The sequence below is a fragment of the Gouania willdenowi genome, chromosome 5, assembly GCF_900634775.1.
Source record: "Gouania willdenowi chromosome 5, fGouWil2.1, whole genome shotgun sequence".
NCBI classification, from domain to species: Eukaryota; Metazoa; Chordata; class Actinopteri; order Blenniiformes; family Gobiesocidae; genus Gouania; species Gouania willdenowi.
In genome coordinates, this window is record NC_041048.1 from 357,393 (window position 1) to 378,659 (window position 21,267).

Genomic DNA, 21,267 nt, shown 5'->3' on the forward strand with positions numbered 1-21,267 from the left:
GCAGACTGATAGTAGCGTGTGCACTGACGCAAATCAAACAAGGTGATTTTGAGTCAGAAAAGTGTGTGCGTTGCTGCAGCAGTAGCTCCTCCTCCTTTTCACACACAAACACAGCCAGACTCTCTCCTTACCGCTCTCCGTCACCGCATAAACCATCCAATTCCACAACAGAGTCCGTTGTTAGCGCTGTTAGCCATGAATACGTAAACATCTCCATTGTTTCCTCCTTACACTACACCAGGTCTCTCTACATAGACTGGTGTAGCATTAGCATGGAGTGCTAACAGCTGATGTGTAAACAATGGGTCCGTGGCTCCAAGCAGTGACTCAATACGATCAGCAGCAGAAAAGTAGTGCAGTTTGTATTACATATATGGTTAATAGTATAATATATATTCTATATAAACAGCAGTGTTTGTTTTAGATAGTTAGATAGTTGGAGGAGGGAGGAGCTAACATTCTAGGAGCGTGTTAGGTGACATCACCTGCCAACGTGGGTAAAATCCAACTGTCTGTTTAAAGCTGACTTTTTATAAAATATGTAACAAGAGAGGAAACATAACTTTTACACTTTGTTCCTCTGAATGAGACTAAATGATGTTTATCACTGTAGATAAACCATTAGAATGTTATTTTATCATATCTCACACTTTAATACACTTTAGTTTTTTTTATGCATGTTTAGTTTTATTTGAAGAACTAATATAAATGATAAACTTTGTTGTGCTTTTTATGAAAAGAAAAGGTTACTGGAATATTTAAAATATGTCATAATATCTATCTATAATAAATATTTACATTCTTCTGAAAAAACATGTCTAAAATGTATTCTATGCTATTTATGCACTATTAAAAAAAAATAGTGAAAAACTTAACCACATTCAGTATTCGGCCAAGCGTTTATATTTATTTCGGCTTCAAATTTTCATTTCGGTGCATCCCTATTTAGATATGTAAAACAGGTATAAATTACTTTGTCAATTAATGGGGAGATAATCAAATTGGAAAAATGAATCGTTAATTAATCGATGCATCAAAAAAAAATCGCAGGATTAATGGTTTAAATAATAATGGTTTATCCTTAGCCCTATACACTAGACAATGAGTTCAGAGCCTCTGCTAGCAACAATTCACTAACCTGACAAGAAATGGGCCGAACAATTCAGATTTGCCTCGTAGATCCTGGTTTAGCTTTGCTAACCGCTAGCGCTTCCTTTCCTCTGATGACATTATTCTCCCTGATTTGAACTTTTGGCAGTCTATAACAATGTTTCTCACGGTGTGACCGATTGGTACAGCCAAAAACATGACAATTTTCACCATTCTTTACGTTCCACCACCTTCGAGATCTGCTTTGTTTACTTGTTGAGTACCTCCAATATGGCCACTTCCTGTTTGATGACACGCCATTAAAACCCTCTATAGACACACACACTTTGTGTTAACGCTGAGATTATTAACCTTTACATGTATTATTCACACAGATAATCAATAACTTATTAATCAGAGAAAATTTGAATATTAACATTATTGAATGCTGTAGTTACACTGTTCTACCACCAGTGTGTGTAAATGGTCCAAGTCGATAAAAAGCGTTTTTTTGTAATGTTGGTTCCGCTGTTCATCATAATCTTTGTAAAGCAACTGATCTGATTGTAAATGTGTGGTTAAGTTAATCCAGCTAACAGAGGCTAACTTATCTATAAATGAGAAGTTTACAGCTGAGCTGGTGACGATACAAGCTCTGAACTAAAACAAACATTAAATAGGAATGAAATAGTGATAAACTAACGTTAGTTTTGAGACTAAATGTCAGATATTTGCTCCGTTTGTCCAACGTTTCCCGCGAGCCTCCATTGTTTCCAACCGGCGGTGACCGGACCCTACAAAGGCCGGTAAAAGCCTTCAAACGGCGACTAACTTTGAAATGTGTCGGTGTGAGAGCGGATAGAACCCGAGCTCTGACAAACCGAACCGAACTCACCATGACTGCGGCGTCGATGGGTCGGATTGAACCGGATTACAGATGAATCGGATGGAGAGGGGACGTTGTGAGACCGGACACTTAAGGAAGAGCACCGTGACGTCACAGAGCAGCAGACACCGCGGACCCCGGAAACATACACCACAGAACTTTGGTTCCTACTGAAGAAAAATGGCTTTTTATTGGTTTTACTAAACAAGTGACGTAGATACATGATCATAAGCATTAGCATTTAATGCTAACAGTCTGAAGCTGAATTCACAGTTTAAAAGTATTTGAATGAAGAGTTGACACCAAATAAAGCTCTTTTTTCTTTATTATGGTGGATGTTACATACAGACATAAATCAATACATACTTATTCAGCAGTACAGTGTACAGTAAAAAACAGGTAATAACCAAGAAAGAAGTTTACAAGATCACTTCCTTCCACGATATGTCTCCATATAACGTACGCTTTGTTATTTCTAATGACTTAATCTGTGGCAGCATAACAGATAATGTTTGGTTTAACTTTAGCCATTTGTTTTTATGAATATGGAATTTCTCTGAGCTCAAAATTAACTGACGTAACAAAAAAAAAAACTAATCTTTGTCCACAATCTGGTCACCAAAATAAACTTAATTTATCATCAGACCAGAAAAAGATGGAGAATGGAAACAACTTCTCAGTAGATACAGTATCTATTAGAGCAGGATGTGTTTGTATCATGTCTACTGATTGATTGATTGATTGATTGATTGATTGATTGATTGATTGATTGATTGATTGATTATACTTTATTAATCCCAGAGGGGAAATTCAGTTTCATCCTGATCAAGAAACATGAAAGACAATAACAAACACATGGGGGCTGTTTTATTTTGGAGGTTTCAGGCAGGCGATCTTGACTCCCTTCCAGGCAGCTGACTTGGTCGAGCTATAAAGTCTGTGGGTACAATAAATATACTATGATACCACTGAGGACGCTCCGCCTCATCACACTCACACCCACACATGGCCATGACAGGGACAGGAGAGAGGAACTGGGGAGGAGCCACAGGAGCAGCGCTCCGTTTCTTAGATGAGAAATATGAAACAATGGAGAAGAAGAAGAAGAAGAAGAAGAAGAAGAAGAAGAAGAAGAAGAAGAAGAAGAAGAAGAAGAAGAAGAAGAAATACAAAAGACAAAAACCAAACTGTAGAGAGGGGCGGAGTTTGGGATCATGAAAAAACTCTTCAGCAAACATTTCTACGTTTAACACGTTAACACGTTTAGTATTTTTCTATAACAGCAGTATTTGTTTCAGTCCCTTCCAAAGCTAAGCGCCCCTGTGGTGATGATAAAGAACATGTGGTAACGTGGCAAATGAAACTTTAAACAATAATTCTTCATAATAAAGTACAAACATCGTTAAGAAGTTGATTAAAGCAGATCTGAGTAACTTTACTTAGTTCTCCCCCTAAAGCCCCCCCCCCCCCCCCCTACGTTATTCAAGTTCATCTTGAATAACGTAGTGAACTCATCCTGTAGTGACTCAGTAAGTTGTTTATAATAAGGGAAACGAGCACTTTGAAAGTCATGTTCTTTGACTTTCTCCAGTGCTTTCACAACCAATCTCCCCATCTCTACTGAGTGAGAAGATGGCTGCGATGGACATTGAGGCCCCATTTTGTCCTGGATTGTTGATGACGTCTACAGAACTGTGTGTCTGATAGGGTGGTCAGCAACACTGGGGCCCCACAGGGATTGTCCTGCCACCTTCAGAGCTTTTCTGATGACTCAGCAGTGGTTGGCTGCATTGAAAATGAGAATGAATACAGGACTGTGGTGAAACATGGTGTGAAACTGAATCATCTGCAGCTCAACGTGACAAAGACAAAAGAGCTCATAGTGGATCTGAGGAGGGCGAAAACACCAGTGACCCTGTTTCCATCCAGGGGTCCCTGTGGACACTGTAGAGGAATACCAGTACATGGGGGTGTACGTCAACAATAAGTTGGGACTGGACTAAAAAAACACTGAAGCGTCTACAAAAAGGACCAAGGGACTCTGGCTGAGGTCTGAGGTCCTTTAACATCTGTCAGACAATGCTGAGGATGTTCTAACGAGTCTGTTGTTGGCCAGTGCCATCTTCTTAGCTGTCACATGCTGGGCAGTAGGTTGAGGGTCTCAGACAACAACAGACTAAACAACTGATCAGGAGGGCTGGTGATGTCGTGGGGGAGGGGCTGGACACCCTGACGACCGTGGCTGAGAGGAGGATGGTGTCCAGGCTTCAGTCCATCTTGGATGAATGTCACACACCCTCTCTATGACACACTGGCCCAGCAGAGGAGCACTTTCAGTGGGGAGACTCCTCCTACCCAGATGCACCACTGAGCGCCACAGGAAATAATTCCTGCTTGTGGTCATTAAACTCTATAACTCCTCCCTAAGATAGTCAGACACGCCCCTTCTGTAACCTTGACTCAAACACAGTCTTTTTCATTTTGCTCTTTTTTGCATTTTCTGCACATAAATAAACTGTACAGTTGACATTTTATATATGTATAGTTATATTTTTATTGTTTTTAATAGATGTGGCTTGTATATATATATTGTTTATATTGTTTGTATATCTGGAGCTGTAACAAAAATAATTTCCCCCTGTGATTATTAAAGTATTTTCTGACTAGCCTGTCACCACACACACACACACACACACACACACACACCACACACCACACACACACACACACACACACACACACACACACACACACACACACACACAATAACGTTCTCTGGTAATGACGCCACTGTAGAACGATGAAGTGATCAAAAAGCACGTGTGTTAAAGCGACTCATCACAGCTGATTAATTAGGTGTGTATTGAACTGTACATAAAGTACGTCTGCCACAGGGTCAGAGGGAGGGAAAGTTGCAAGTGTTGTCTTCTGTCCAGACAGCAAGGGGGTGAAAGACCCCCAACACCCCATAACACTTGTATTACCCTCACAGGGACAATGAGAAGGATTATTAAAGTGAAAAAGTGACTTAGTTCTGCTTTTACTAAAAAATTCCATGTTCCATCCAAGCCGTACTGTATATGGCAGAGATTTCTTTTATAAAGGATTCTCATTATTCCATATGTAGCAGTTGTTTGTAGATCAGTTTTCCAGATCAGCAGAGCTTGTTTGTGGAAGTTTGAATGTTTTACAGGAAGATTCCTACTTTATATAATGACATTTCAACAAACACTGTATTCAGCCTAATGAGTTAAATATACATGTGGAGAAAGATTTCGTCTACATAAGTTAATTAACAGTTCATCTTAAAAGAATTGTTCAAAGTTTAAAGGTTAATACATTCAATCCATGGCGTTACCTAAATTCTTTTTTAGGTAATGACACCTGTTCTTCCACATAAAGTTAAATATTATTATATGTATTTCTAATACTACAGAAAAATACACAGATCTTGATATTGTTTGGATAACAACAACGTTCTGCCTTTAAGAACAAATCCCTCATTAACCACATGTTTAAGTTATTTTTATTTGTTGAATAAAGCCTTAAAGTTCTTCTCTGAGTTGTTTAACAGGGATCTTTTACTAGATCACAATGTTTCAGGAGAAACAGATGTTAAACCTGAGAACATTCCTTAAGGCAGTGACATCACTACGTGTTACCATAACCTGGGTGACCAGCAGGAACTCAAAAGGACTTGGGGAGCATCCTTGTCTCATTGTATTGGATTAACAGTTGTTATGGTAACGGGTCTCCCTCCGCAGCGATGACTCAAACATGACATCACCGTGTCATCCTTGGCCTCCAGAGAAACGTGTTCTCTGTACTGAGTGACGTAAGAAGCTCCATCAGCCAATCCTGGATCAGCAGGGCGGTTTGAACAGTTACTATGGTAACTAACTAACTATTGGTGAGTAACATGAAGTGTCCTCAGCACGTGTGGAAAAAAGATGATGAAAAACAGTGATGTTAAAAAAAAGCCATGGCTTGATTTCCTGGATTGTTTATAATAGAAAGTTTATTCATACAAATACAGTTGATCAAAAAAAGGTCAAATTAGAGACAAACCATGTGAGCATCACAAGCCAAAAGCAATAGTGACTTATAGCAGGAAGAAGGATTCATAATGAATGAACATATGATAATGTCATTAACGTGAAACAAAGAAAAGAAGCAGAAACTATTTCTCCTGTGTGCTGGAGGTGACCCCCCCCATTAGTGGTGGGGTGACCCCCCCCCCATTAGTGGGGAGGTGACACCCCCCCATTAGTCAAAGTGCTTTATAACTAACAGCTGTCACACAAAGGAACAACAGTACATTTTACATCTCAAATATCCATAAAATCATGTGTGTTTAGGAAAGAAATCAAACAGTCAAGTTTTGTTTCAAAACAAATATATAGTATTTAAAACCACAGTTTATAAGCATTCAATACATCACAACCACTCCACGAGCAGACAGTAGAGCCTATAAACTACAGTACATAGCCTTCATGTCTAAAATCATTCATGGAACAACATGATATTTATGATAAATATTAATCTGTTTAGATCAATCCACTCCATTGAAACTGCTTTTCTTTCTTTCATGTTGCTGCTCTTATGATGTAATGTACACATATTTTATTTGTTTGAGTTAGAGTTAGTGTACAGTTAGCACAAAAACATAAAGCAGCATAACATTAGTAATGATGTGAACACGTCTGTGGTGTGTGATGTCACTAATGTGTTTCAGAGAAAAGTGTTAAGGTTTATTAAAGTGTTCAGGTGGGTGGAGCCAGGTAGAAACCCAGGGTTTCTTTGATAAAACCTGCCAGTGACCAGGTTTAGTTCATGGACAATGTTGCCATGGTAACATACTCAGAGTTTGAACATAACCTGTTTTATAGAATAAACCTCTGGAGGCTTCAGGTAAATCCATGAACTGTAATGTCACTGATATGTGTGCCTGAGGCTCCGCCCCTTACAGACTCAGCTGTTTTGTTGTAATTAAAACTAACGAGTCCCCTGAGTCCCCCCCCCCCCCCCCCCCCACACACACACACATACACACACAGCTCTTCAAAGATTGGCTGAGGATAGAAATACTGAAGCGTCTGTCAGTAGTTTGTCTGTAACCTGTCTGTCTGTCTGTCTGAAGGACCATGAGTCTGTGGCGTTGGTCAGTAGATGAGTTGGCGCTCCAGCGGCTGTCCTACATCACTTCCTGTTTCCATCACATGGTGGCGTGCGTGGGCAGCTCAGCTGATGGACACTTCCTGAGGGAACAGATGGAAGAGAGTAGAAGAAGAGCTGAGAGAGTGGTGTCAGGTACATCTGTAGCTACATCTGTAGCTCACCCGTCTCTCACCTGTCTGTCTGTCTGTAGCTCTTTCCCAGCGTCTGTTGTGTCAGTTGTCTGGCTCCACCCCCTCCATGTTGAAAGACAGGAAGTCTTCAGAACGTCTGTGGGTTAACTTCCTGTCTGCGGTGGAGAACTTCCTGTCTGACATGCGTAAAGCGAGCCATCTGATTGGTTGGTTCCCTCTTACTGATCGACGCACATTGGTCAACACAGGTGAGCTAAGGCCCCGCCCCCTAATTGGTTTCTGGTCTGGTTCTTTGATGGTTCCTGTGGTTCCTCAGGTGCTGTGGATGGGCTGGTGGTTCTGGAGGCTTCACCTCAGGAGTCATGGATCAGTTTAGAAGAAGAACCAAATCTGGACCTGAACACTCAGATCTGTAGGACGGAACAACTCCTGAGTGAGCTACAGCTCAGGGTGAGGAAGGTTCCTGTCTATCTGTGGTTCCTCTAAAGGTTCCTGTCTATCTATCTGTGGTTCCTCTAAAGGTTCCTGTCTATCTATCTGTGGTTCCTCTAAATGTTCCTGTCTATCTATCTGTGGTTCCTCTAAAGGTTCCTGTCTATCTATCTGTGGTTCCTCTAAATGTTCCTGTCTATCTGTGGTTCCTCTAAAGGTTCCTGTCTATCTGTGGTTCCTCTAAAGGTTCCTGTCTATCTATCTGTGGTTCCTCTAAAGGTTCCTGTCTATCTGTGGTTCCTCTAAATGTTCCTGTCTATCTGTGGTTCCTCTAAATGTTCCTGTCTATCTATCTGTGGTTCCTCTAAAGGTTCCTGTCTATCTATCTGTGGTTCCTCTAAATGTTCCTGTCTATCTGTGGTTCCTCTAAAGGTTCCTGTCTATCTGTGGTTCCTCTAAAGGTTCCTGTCTATCTATCTGTGGTTCCTCTAAAGGTTCCTGTCTATCTGTGGTTCCTCTAAATGTTCCTGTCTATCTATCTGTGGTTCCTCTAAAGGTTCCTGTCTATCTGTGGTTCCTCTAAAGGTTCCTGTCTATCTATCTGTGGTTCCTCTAAAGGTTCCTGTCTATCTATCTGTGGTTCCTCTAAAGGTTCCTGTCTATCTATCTGTGGTTCCTCTAAATGTTCCTGTCTATCTGTGGTTCCTCTAAAGGTTCCTGTCTATCTGTGGTTCCTCTAAATGTTCCTGTCTATCTATCTGTGGTTCCTCTAAAGGTTCCTGTCTATCTATCTGTGGTTCCTCTAAAGGTTCCTGTCTATCTATCTGTGGTTCCCTCAAATGTTCCTGTCTATCTATCTGTGGTTCCTCTAAAGGTTCCTGTCTATCTGTGGTTCCTCTAAAGGTTCCTGTCTATCTATCTGTGGTTCCTCTAAAGGTTCCTGTCTATCTGTGGTTCCTCTAAAGGTTCCTGTCTATCTATCTGTGGTTCCTCTAAAGGTTCCTGTCTATCTGTGGTTCCTCTAAAGGTTCCTGTCTATCTGTGGTTCCTCTAAATGTTCCTGTCTATCTATCTGTGGTTCCTCTAAATGTTCCTGTCTATCTATCTGTGGTTCCTCTAAATGTTCCTGTCTATCTATCTGTGGTTCCTCTAAAGGTTCCTGTCTATCTGTGGTTCCTCTAAAGGTTCCTGTCTATCTATCTGTGGTTCCTCTAAATGTTCCTGTCTATCTATCTGTGGTTCCTCTAAATGTTCTATCTATCTGTGGTTCCTCTAATCGTTCCTGTCTATCTGTGGTTCCTCTAAAGGTTCCTGTCTATCTGTGGTTCCTCTAAAGGTTCCTGTCTATCTGTGGTTCCTCTAAATGTTCCTGTCTATCTGTGGTTCCTCTAAATGTTCCTGTCTATCTATCTGTGGTTCCTCTAAAGGTTCCTGTCTATCTGTGGTTCCTCTAAATGTTCCTGTCTATCTATTATCTGTGGTTCCTCTAAAGGTTCCTGTCTATCTATCTGTGGTTCCTCTAAAGGTTCCTATCTATCTGTGGTTCCTCTAAAGGTTCCTGTCTATCTATCTGTGGTTCCTCTAAATGTTCCTGTCTATCTATCTGTGGTTCCTCTAAAGGTTCCTGTCTATCTGTGGTTCCTCTAAAGGTTCCTATCTATCTGTGGTTCCTCTAAAGGTTCCTATCTATCTGTGGTTCCTCTAAAGGTTCCTGTCTATCTGTGGTTCCTCTAAAGGTTCCTGTCTTCCTGTGGGCGGTGGAGTGTGGTAACCCGGCCTGGTTTGAGTCGGGCACTGAGTTGGACACCCCTGACGACAGTCTGGAGGACCTGATGGAGGTCGTCACCCATAGCAACAAGGTTTCCAGCTGCTGCTGCATCAGGGCTTCTAAATAAAAGCTGGTTCTTTCAAAATAAAGTGTTTTTGGTCATTATACAAAATAAAACAGATGCTGTATATGCACGCACATGCAGAAAATTACATTTTGCTAAAAAAAAATGCTTAATTTTTGTTTTCAAAGTGAACATGTTTTATTTGTTTATTGGATTATGATCTCAGTATGACATCATCACCATCACCAGAAATACTGGTTCCTGTGTGTGAACTGATGTCAAAATAAAAGCGGTGAGTGAGCTGATGTCAAAATAAAAGCGGTGTGGTTGTGTAGATACTCTCCTGTTTACAGACTGAATTCAAAACCTATGACATCACAAAGTTTGAAAAACAACATAAATAAATGAAAGCAGTGGCTTCCTTACATCACACCTTCAAAATAAAAGCTTGGCATTAGTAGCATACTTGTATAAAAAGTGACGATGTAACAGAGCTAGCCCGTTCGCTAGTTACTGTTGTAGTGTCAGCGTTGCTGTCTGAGTCTGACCAATAGGAACGCCCCAAACAGCTGATGGAGCGCTGATTGTAAACAGGGCTGTGATTGGCTGATTTCTAAATTTGGAGCAGAAACGGTGAAACAAATGTACAAACTGCAGTATTTAAACTAATCAGGTTAATTTATTCATTTCGTGATGTTATTTTTCTGTTTTCTGTAAAACTTATTAATCAGTAAATAACTATACACACTTTATTGGAGGATGAATCAGTGGTGAAATATGAAGCAAGCAGAGACTCCACCCCCTGTAGGTGGAGCTCAAGCTGTGATCACATTCTCATCAAACGAGTGTGACCACGCCCCTAATGACTTGAGGACCAATCAGATTAATGAACAGATTGATTGGAGCAGAACTTTATTTGAAGGTAACACACAAACATAAAAATACTGTACAACGCACACACAGTAACACACACACATCAGGTGATCACTGCTGCAGAGTGGAGAGGAGGTGAGCTCTGTAAGCTGTAAGACAACAAACACACTGTTACACACTATACACACACACTATATACACACAGTTACACACACTATATACACACCATACACACACACTATATACACACAGTTACACACACTATATACACACCATACACACAGTTACACACACACACACACACTATATACACACCATACACACAGATACACACACACTATATACACACCATACACACACACTATATACACACACACACACACTATTTACACACAGATACACACACACCATACACACACTATTTACACACCATACACACACACACCATACACACAGTTACACACACACTATATACACACCATACACACAGATACACACACACTATATACACACCATACTATATACACACACACACACACTAACCTACAGGATCCTTCCACAGTTCTGCTGCTGCTGAGTTTAAAGGACTCTCATTATTGGGCTCTGAAACACACACACACACACACACACACACACACACACACACACACACACACACACACACACACACACACACACACACACACACACACACACACACACACACACACACACACACACACACACACAGTCAATGGGACAGGTGTGTGTAACAGTGTGTGTAGATGTGTGTGTGTAACAGTGTGTGAGTGACTGTGTGTGTGTGTGTAACAGTGTGTGTAAATGTGTGTGACTGTGTGTGTGTGTAGATGTGTGTAACTGTGTGTGTGTGTGTGTAGATGTGTGTAACAGTGTGTGTGTGACTGTGTGTGTGTGTAACAGTGTGTGTGTAAATGTGTGTAACAGTGTGTGTGTGTAACAGTGTGTGTGTGTGTAGATGTGTGTAATAGTGTGCGTGTGTAACAGTGTGTGTGTGTAACAGTGTGTGTGTGTGTAGATGTGTGTAACAGTGTGTGTGTGTGTAACAGTGTGTGTGTGTAACAGTGTGTGTGTGTGTAACAGTGTGTAACAGTGTGTGTGTAGATGTGTGTAATAGTGTGCGTGTGTAACAGTGTGTGTGTGTAACAGTGTGTGTGTGTGTAACAGTGTGTGTGTGTAACAGTGTGTGTGTGTGTGTAACAGTGTGTAACAGTGTGTGTGTAGATGTGTGTAATAGTGTGCGTGTGTAACAGTGTGTGTGTGTAACAGTGTGTGTGTGTGTAGATGTGTGTGTAACAGTGTGTGTGTGTAACAGTGTGTGTGTACCTGAGAGCAGACTCTGCACTGACAGTAGAACACAGCGTACATCGTAGGAGGCGCTCCATCTCTCCTTCAGGATGTCTAAACATATTGATCCGTTCTCATCAACGTTAGGATGGAAACATGGAGACAGGAAGGAGACGCGTGGAGCGGAGTACGGATACCCAGGAGGAAAATCTAAAGTCAGCCTGAACCTCAGACCCTCGTACACCTGGAACATTGATCAACATCAGTCTACATCATCCCCAGTGATCAATCACGTTGATGGAAGGAAACAGGAAGTGAGTCATGTAGGAAACAGGAAGGGGAGAAGGTGCAACATGTTCTGACTGTCAGAGAGGATTAACTGATGGACTGTTTGTGTAAGAGCTTTAATCAGCTGATCTAACTAGTGACCAGGTGAGACTAACTAGTGACCAGGTGAGACTAACTAGTGACCAAGTGAGACTAACTAGTGACCAGGTGAGACTAACTAGTGACCAGGTGAGACTAACTAGTGACCAGGTGAGACTAACTAGTGACCAGGTGAGACTAACTAGTGACCAAGTGAGACTAACTAGTGACCAGGTGAGACTAACTAGTGACCAGGTGAGACTAACTAGTGACCAGGTGAGACTAACTAGTGACCAGGTGAGACTAACTAGTGACCAGGTGAGACTAACTAGTGACCAGGTGAGACTAACTAGTGACCAGGTGAGATTAACTAGTGACCAAGTGAGACTAACTAGTGACCAGGTGAGACTAACTAGTGACCAGGTGAGACTAACTAGTGACCAAGTGAGACTAACTAGTGACCAAGTGAGACTAACTAGTGACCAGGTGAGACTAACTAGTGACCAGATGAGACTAACTAGTGACCAAGTGAGACTAACTAGTGACCAGGTGAGACTAACTAGTGACCAAGTGAGACTAACTAGTGACCAGGTGAGACTAACTAGTGACCAGGTGAGACTAACTAGTGACCAGGTGAGACTAACTAGTGACCAGGTGAGACTAACTAGTGACCAGGTGAGACTAACTAGTGACCAGGTGAGACTAACTAGTGACCAAGTGAGATTAACTAGTGACCAGGTGAGACTAACTAGTGACCAGGTGAGACTAACTAGTGACCAGGTGAGACTAACTAGTGACCAGGTGAACCTAACTAGTGACCAAGTGAGATTAACTAGTGACCAGGGTGAGACCTAACTAGTGACCAGGTGAGACTAACTAGTGACCAGGTGAGACTAACTAGTGACCAGGTGAGACTAACTAGTGACCAGGTGAGACTAACTAGTGACCAGGTGAGAATAGTTACCGTTCCCTGAGCTCCATCGATGGTCCCTATCCATCGGAACAAATTATCAGACTCTGGAAACGCTGAGATCCCTTTATCACCTGACATCTACACACACACAGACATTAATACAAACACACACACACACACACTGGAAAAACCACTAAACATTACAACTGTTCTGCATGTGTCTGTTTACTACCTGTTAATGTTTATAATGTTAATTACATGTTTATGTCTCATGTAAACAGATTCTTCAGAAAATGTGTGAATGTTGAACTTTTTGGAAACAAAAACAGAAACAAAACGTTGTGTAAACAGAGTTAGTCTGACTAACAGGATTTAACCCTAACCCTCTGAGATTAGATAAACCAGGATTAACTCTAAACTGTAGAACAATGAGAGCACCTGAAGGAGCTGAAAATTCAGACGATCAGTGAACTCACCATGAGAGTCATCAGCTCCTGCTGCAGCCTGCGCACACACACACACACACACACACACACACACACACACACACACACACACACACACACACACACACACACACACACACACACACACACACACACACACACACACACACACACACACACACACACACACACACACACACACACACACACACACACACACACACACACACACACACACACACACACACTAAGGCAAGGCAAATGTATTTGTATACCCATTCACACATTTATAACCAGCAGCAGAACTTTACAGTCTCCTCTGAGGCTGACTGGGAGCCAGTGTAATGTGTTCTGACCTCTTTGTTCTGGTTCAGACCTGAGCTGCAGCGTTCTGAACCAGCTGTAGATGTTTGATGAAGACCATTACAATAGTCCAGTCTGCTGGAGATAAAAGCATGGACCAGTTTCTCCTGATCTTTCTGAGCCATTAAACCTTTCACTCTGGAGATGTTCTTTAGGTGGTAGAAGATGTGTTTGTGATAGATTTGATCTGATGCTGAACGTCAGATCTGAGTCAATCAGAACACCAAGGTTTTTGACTTGGTCTTTATCTTCTAAAGATCCAGACTCAGATACTTGCTGACAGCAGTCCTCTTTTCATTGTTACCAAAGACAATCACCTCCATCTTGTCATGGTTTAGTTGAAGGAAGTTTTCACTTTTTCTAAGCAGTCACACAACACCTCAATGGGACCATAGTCATCTGGGTTCAGTGATAGATATTAGGGATGTAACGATTCACTCAACTCCCGATATAATTCCTTGATAAACTATTCAAAACAATGCAATTTAACTAAAATAAATCTTGAATGAAATAAATAAAGGAATAATACAAATGAAAATGAAGCCAATAATTTAAATTCTGGTTCTATAATAAACAATGCAAAACTGCATAATAGTTCTTTTTCTTTTAAAAGTGCAACTGAAAATGTATTTTGTGCCTTAACAATTGGACTTTAAAAAAAAAAAAAAAAACGTGATTGCAATGATTTACGTCATATTTGTTTGGACCAGCAGAGGGCGCTGGTAACACAGTGGTCGGTTGGCATGCAAATATCTTGCAGTGAAGAAGAGATGCTATGCTAGCAGACAGAGCTAATAGAAAAACGTGACTTTTACAGATATTCAAGTAATATTACAGATATTCTTTCGGTGCTAAAGGGGTAAGGAATCATTTATTAACATGTTTAAGAGTAGAAGGCAACCAGAAAGAAAGTATTAGCAGACTCCGCCCGCCGCCTACACTTGTGGATAGCGCCCTCTGCTGGTTAAAAAAGTACTGCGATTAAATTTTCAGAAAATCGATATCAACCGTGATACCTATGAATCGATTTTTAACTGCCTTACGATTAATCGTTACATCCCTAATAGATATAGTTGTGTCATCAACCTTACAGTTGTGTAAAATGTGTCCTAAAGGAAGCATATAAAGGCTAAACAGAAGAGGTCCAAGAACAGATCCCTGAGGAACCCCACAGGACATTGGTAATCTGTCAGATTCAAAGTTTACAAAATAACTTTGATCCTCCAAGTAAAACTTAAACCATTACTTTAACATTTAGTCCAAACCATGTTTACAATCTGTGTAACAACATTGTATGATCTACAGTGTCAAATGTAGACTTAGATCCAATAGAATGAGAACAGATACTTTTCCTGAATCAGTGTTCAACCTTATGTCATTGATCACTTTGATCAGATCAGTTTCTGTGCTGTGATGAGAACCAAAACCTGACTGAAATTTATCAAATATCAGAATCAGAAATGTTTTTAATGGCCATGTACAGTTTTAAGGACAGTACAAGGAATTTGTCTTGGTAGTTGGTGCACGAAACAAACAACAAAAAATAAAGAAAGAAAAAAAACAAAGAACAACCCAGCAACAATAATAATAATGATAAATATAAAGGATGAGGAATAAATAAAGGATAGATAGAGAATAAAGGATAAATATATATCAGTGGGTGACTTGGGGTGTGTTCATGTGGATGGTGGCAGAGGGAAATAAGCTGTTTTTGTGTCTGGAGGTTCTAGTCCTGATGGACCTAAACCTCCTTCCAGAAGGGAGAGATTGAAACAGTTTATGACCGGGGTGGGAGGAGTCGGCCACAATCTTTCCTGCACGCCTCAAAATCCTGAAGGGGTTCAGGTCCTGGAGGGAGGGCAGATTGCAGCCGATGACCGATGATATTTTGTTGAATGTTAAGAATTGACTCAGTTGGTTGAAGACCATCTTCTCAATGATGTTGGCCATGAATGGAAGGTTCTGATTGGTCTATAGTTAGCCAGTATAGAGGCATCCAGTGTTCTCTACTTTCAGGGATTTTGTTACGGTGCCTGATTGGAATGATCAGTTAATTATCTGATACTAATCAGTGATAAATGACTTTACAACAGTTTTAAAGAAGTTTGAGGGTTTTGTGTCAAGGCAACACGTTGATGGATTCAGCTGCTGAACAGTTTCCTCTATTGTTTTTGGGTTCACTGTAATAAACTCTAACATTGTAGTTGACTCATCCCTCAGTGGTTGAAGCTGTTATTTTGCTGGTTTGTTCTGATGTTTAACCTTATTGATTGTATTTTTTCATTGAAATATACAGTAAATTCATTACATTTTCCAGCTGACAGTAATTCAGGGGCTATCTGATCTGGGGGGTTGTGAGCTTTTCAATTACAGAAAACAACGTGTAAGAGTTGTTGACATTTTTGGCAATAATTTCAGAAAAGTATTGCTGCCTTGCTTTGAACAAACCATCATTGGATTTACACAGACTTATTTTGTATAGTTCTAGATGAATTTGGAGTTTTGTTGATCTCCATTTACGCTCAGCTCTTCTACAGTCAGATTTCAATTCTGCATTATCTCAGTCCTCCTCCAAGGTGTTTTCTGTGTGTTTGGTTAAAACAATGAATTACACACACACACACACACACACACACACACACACACACACACACACACACACACACACGTACCTCTTACTGACGGAGCCTCTGGTGGAGCTGCTGTTGTTCTCGTTTCCTTTGAGAGAAGCTGAAGAAGAAGGATCTACGTTCTGAGAGGAGGCCATACCTACAGACACAGACAGACAGTTACTGACACTGATACTGAACTAGCTAACTCTGTTGGCTTCTACCGTTAGCTCCGCTGTTAGCCTGTCTGTCTGTGGGTAAAAAAAAAAAATTGAGTTAATAACAGACGGACGGAAATCTGACCGCTGGTCTGTGTCCGTAGCTGTGTCCGTAGCCGTGTCTGTGATCGGTTCTAACGGACTCTGGGTCTCCCGCACTGTGGTTTAAACGGATACCGTTCAATAGCTGAGAGAGCCAATCAGGAGCCGAGATTTGAAATCAGCCCCCGCCCTATAGGCTGGGAGAGCCAATCAGCTATCGAGGTTTAAAAACAAGCTTTGTGAAGAGAGGCACTGTGATAGGACTGGGGTAGTGACGTCATAGCTTTAAGGACGAGACTGGAAAATCTAAAAATAATAATCAATATATATAATAATATATATAAATAAATATATTTATAAATAATCTAACTGAGTTCATAAATGAATGAATAAAGATAAATTCAGTCTCCGTGAGTTTTAAAAAAATAAACAAAAATGATTAGCCCTGTAATTCTTCTGTTCGCCAGTGGGAGGCAGTAACGACTTTTAATTCACGTGAGGGCACAGGAAGTGACGTGAAGCTCTTGTGCAGGGCAGTAGACTGTGGTCAACCAGAGTGGTGTTCTATAAAACAGGTTATGTTCAAACTCTGAGTCTGTTACCATGGTAACATTGTCCCTGAACTAAACCTGGTCACTGACAGGTTTTATCAAAGAAACCCTGGGTTTCTACCTGGCTCCGCCCACCTGAACACTTTAATAAACCTTAACACTTTTCTCTGAAACACATTAGTGACATCACACACCACAGACGTGTTCACATCATTACTAATGTTATGCTGCTTTATGTTTTTGTGCTAACGGTAGTTTTCTTTCTAACATTGTAGATGTAGATCATTTAGTGAAACACACTGAGAGGTTGATCTACATTAAAACATCTACTGACGTCTGTAGTAAAGTTCACTGAATATAAACCTGTAGATAATATAAAGGAGGAGATGATCATTTAAATTAATACACTTTTAAGGCTTGATTATTGTTTTATATTATTATACAGTTAAATCTGTAGATCATACATCTATGATGTTATGATGGCTCAGTGACTTGTGACGCTGCTATAAGAAGCGGTTGGTTTACATTAAAAATCAATATAAATGATTAGATATGAAGCAGCAGACACTGTCCTGGAGGGAGGGCAGATTGCAGCCGATGACCTTCTCTGCAGAGTGGATGATACGCTGCAGTCTGGCCTTGTCCTTGGCAGTAGCTGCAGCGTACCAGATGGTGATGGAGGAGCAGAGGATGGACTGGATGATGGAGCTGTAGAAGTTCACCATCATCTTTGTTGGAACACTGAACTTCTTCAGCTGCTACAGGAAGTACATCCTCTGCTGAGCTTTTTTGATGATGGAGCTGATGTTCAGCTCCACTTGAGGTCCTGAGTGATGATGGTCCCCAGGAAGCAGAAGTTCTCCACAGAGCTCACTGTAGAGTCTCCCAGGGTGAGGGGGGTGAGGGGGGCTGGGTTCTTCCTGAAGTCTGCTATCATCTCTACTGTCTTTAAAGCGTTGAGCTCCAGGTCCATCAGAGATGAGACGATGATGGTCGTGTCGTCTGCAAACTTCAGGAGTTTGACCGACTGGTGAGAGGAGGTGCAGCTGTTGGTGTACAGGGAGAAGATCAGAGGAGAAAGAACACAGCCCTGAGGAGAACCAGTGCTGATGGTCCTGGAGCAGAGATGGTTTTTCCCAGCTTCACGTGCTGCTTCCTGTCAGACAGGAAGTCTGTGATCCACGTGCAGGTGGAGTCTGGCACGTTCAGCTAAGAAAGCTTGTCCTGAAGGAGAGCTGGGATTATAGTGTTGAAAGCAGAGCTGAAGTCCACAAACAGGATCCTGGTGTAGGTGAAGGTGATGGAGTGAGGCTGGTCAGAGGTGTGAGGGGGGAGGAGTCAGGTCTGTCCCATTGTCTGTCAAATCTACAATAGAAGTTATTCAGACTGTTGGTCAGGCAGAGGTTGTTAGCAGCATCAGGAGCTCTGGGCTTGTAGTTTGTTATTTACCTGAGCCTCTCCAGACAGAAGCAGTCGTTAGCAGAGAACTGATGTTGTAGCTTCTCTGAGTCTTTTCTCACCTCCTTTCCAAACGTGTACTTCGACTCTCTGTACCTGGCTCTGTCTCCACTCCTGAAAGCGACCTCTTTGTCTGCCCTCAGCCCTCTGAGCTTAGCTGTGAACCAGGGTTTGTCATTGTTATAACTCACCCTGGTCTTTGATGGAATACAGCTGTCCTCACAGAAGCTGATGTAGGACGTCACAGCGTCTGTAAACTCATCCAGAGAACTGTTCACAGACCTGAAAACATCCCAGTCAGTCCAGTCCAAACACTCCTGGAGTTTCTCCACTGCTTCACTGGTCCACTGTTTAGATTCCTTCACCACAGGTTTACAGAGCTTCAGCCTCTGTCTGTATGAAGGAATCAGGTGGACCATCACATGGTCTGATAGGCCCAGTGCAGCACGGGAAACGGCGTGATAAGCACTGCTTAGTGTGGTGTAACAGTGATCCAGTGTCTTCTCCTCTCTGGTCAGACATTTAATTAATTGTCTATATTTGTGGAGCTGGTGTGAGAGGTTACCTTTATTAAAGTCACCAAGCACAATGATAAAAGAGTCCAGGTAGGTCCGCTCCATGCACAGGATCTGGTCGGCGAGTGTGCGCTGTGCCTCACACACATCAGCTGATGGTGGGATGTACACACCAACCAGGATGGATGAAGTGAACTCACGGGGAGAATAGAAGGGTTTGTTGTTGATAATCAAGGATTCCAGGTGAGGAGAGCAGTGCTGGAGGATCACTGTCACGTCGTTACACCAGTTAAAGTTCACATCAAAGCAGATTCCTCCACCTTTCATCTTCTCTGTAGCTCCTCGTCTCGGTCCGCTCTGTGAAGTTGTAAACTGGTCAACATGTTTATCCCTGATCTCCTCTGTCTCTGCTCCGATTATATTTTATATATATTTTATTTTATAGTTTATATATATTTTTGTGCTCTTTTGCTTTCCTTTATTGTACCTCCTTTTGCTTTAGATGTTGTTTTTATTCTGTTCTTGCTTCTACAGCTGTAATAAGTTCAGATATTATCCTCACTGAGTCTTTGTAATTTTGAAATTGTTTAGTAAAAAAATGTTAAACTAACCAGATTAAAACTGGGGCATTGTGGGCTTTTTCCGCATATTGAATTATGTCAGTGACTATTTCACATGTTTTACTGTCATGTGTCTGTTACTCTGATAAAAGAGGAAAATGTTTTTTAAAGAACTTTCAATCTTTGATCAACGTTTTTGCCTCAAACAAATCAGTGTTTAATAGATAAGGTTATTTTCTGTCCACCAACCTCTGTTTGAGAATCTAAAGTGCAGTGATTCTATTGAACAGAAGAGGGCAGCATTACGCGTTTTCAGTGTACAGTCTGCCGGAAAACAGAAGAAGAAAAAGGAAGTGACGTCAGAGTGTCAATCCGCCGCCATGAACGCGCCTCCAGCTTTTGAGTCTTTTCTTCTGTTCGAAGGAGAGAAAAAGATCAACATCAGCAAAGATACGAAGGTTCCAAACACGTGTTTATTCACTTTGAATAAAGAGGAACACACGCTGGGGAACGCGATCAGAGCGTGAGTTACACACTACTACACAATAACATGGACACACACACTATTCATTTTTTATGAAAATAATATATGAATATTTTAAAAACAAGCTGTACAACCAGTTTTAGTCAAAAATGAGAAGGAAAAATATGCTAAATTTTGTCATACTTTCTCAAAAAAGTGTAATAGTTGTTGTTTACAGATGTTAAATGTTACACTACATTTAAAAATATACTGTTCATAGTTTGTTTTTTCAACTTTATTAAAGTTAATTATGCTTCTTTTTTTGCCCCGCGGTATCGAGTTTCTCTGAGTATCGATATCGAGTTTGAAATTCTAGTAACGTAAATGTTAAATGGACTTGATTTATAGAGTTTTATAACCACACTGAAGCTTTACATATCAGCTCATTCACCAGTGGGACAGGACTGACATGCAAGGCACTAGTCGACCACTGGGAGCAACTTAGGGTTCAGTGCCTTGCCCAAGGACACTTCGACACATAGTCAGGTACTGGGATCGAACCCCCAACCTCTCGATCAGAAGACAACCCACTACCACCTGAGCCACGGTCGCCCTTACGTGACAAACCTATTACACACACATCGCTACACACGGAGCGTCCTCGTGTCCATGTAAACACTGTGTGTGTGTGTGTGTGTGTGTCACAGACAGCTGCTGAAGGATCCTCAGGTGTTATTTGCAGGATATAAAGTTCCTCATCCTCTAGAACACAAGATCGTCATCAGAGTTCAAACGACTCCAGACTACAGCCCCCAGGTACACACACACACACTGATGGTGATCACATGACGACACTGACCAATAGTGTGCACACACAGGAGGCGTTCACCAATGCCATCACAGATCTGATCAGCGAGCTCTCCCTATTGGAGGAAAGGTTCAGGGTTGCCATCAAAGACAAGCAGGAGGGCATCGAGTGACCCCGCCCACTCTGTGATGTCATCAGTGTGTTTGAATAAAGTGTGATGTCCAGGAAA

At 41.4% G+C, this 21,267-nt stretch overlaps 3 protein-coding genes across 4 annotated transcripts; 2 read left to right on the plus strand and 1 right to left on the minus strand.

Moving 5' to 3' along the window:
• The first annotated feature begins 7,119 nt into the window (after positions 1-7,119).
• Positions 7,120-9,611, plus strand: LOC114462861 (regulator of G-protein signaling 9-binding protein-like). The gene is made up of 4 exons (XM_028445931.1): positions 7,120-7,285; positions 7,344-7,532; positions 7,601-7,734; positions 9,453-9,611. The coding sequence occupies exons 1-4, from the start codon at positions 7,120-7,122 to the stop codon at positions 9,609-9,611; spliced, it is 648 nt and encodes a 215-aa protein (XP_028301732.1).
• An 837-nt stretch (positions 9,612-10,448) lies between these two features.
• On the minus strand, positions 10,449-16,852 carry LOC114463904 (ubiquitin-conjugating enzyme E2 C-like). Of its 2 annotated transcripts, none has more exons than XM_028447786.1 (7): positions 16,727-16,852; positions 16,487-16,583; positions 13,482-13,509; positions 13,057-13,143; positions 11,766-11,970; positions 10,965-11,024; positions 10,449-10,570 (listed from the first exon to the last, which is right to left on the minus strand). In XM_028447786.1, exons 2-7 carry the CDS (start codon positions 16,579-16,581, stop codon positions 10,533-10,535), a joined length of 513 nt encoding a protein of 170 aa, XP_028303587.1. In that variant the 5' UTR covers positions 16,582-16,583; positions 16,727-16,852; the 3' UTR covers positions 10,449-10,532. The 2 variants fall into 2 exon arrangements, with proteins under 2 accessions (XP_028303587.1, XP_028303589.1); XM_028447788.1 differs by having other exon boundaries at positions 16,648-16,843.
• A 3,263-nt stretch (positions 16,853-20,115) lies between these two features.
• On the plus strand, positions 20,116-21,267 carry LOC114463907 (DNA-directed RNA polymerase II subunit RPB11-a). The gene is made up of 3 exons (XM_028447792.1): positions 20,116-20,290; positions 20,938-21,046; positions 21,109-21,267. The coding sequence occupies exons 1-3, from the start codon at positions 20,148-20,150 to the stop codon at positions 21,208-21,210; spliced, it is 354 nt and encodes a 117-aa protein (XP_028303593.1). The 5' UTR covers positions 20,116-20,147; the 3' UTR covers positions 21,211-21,267.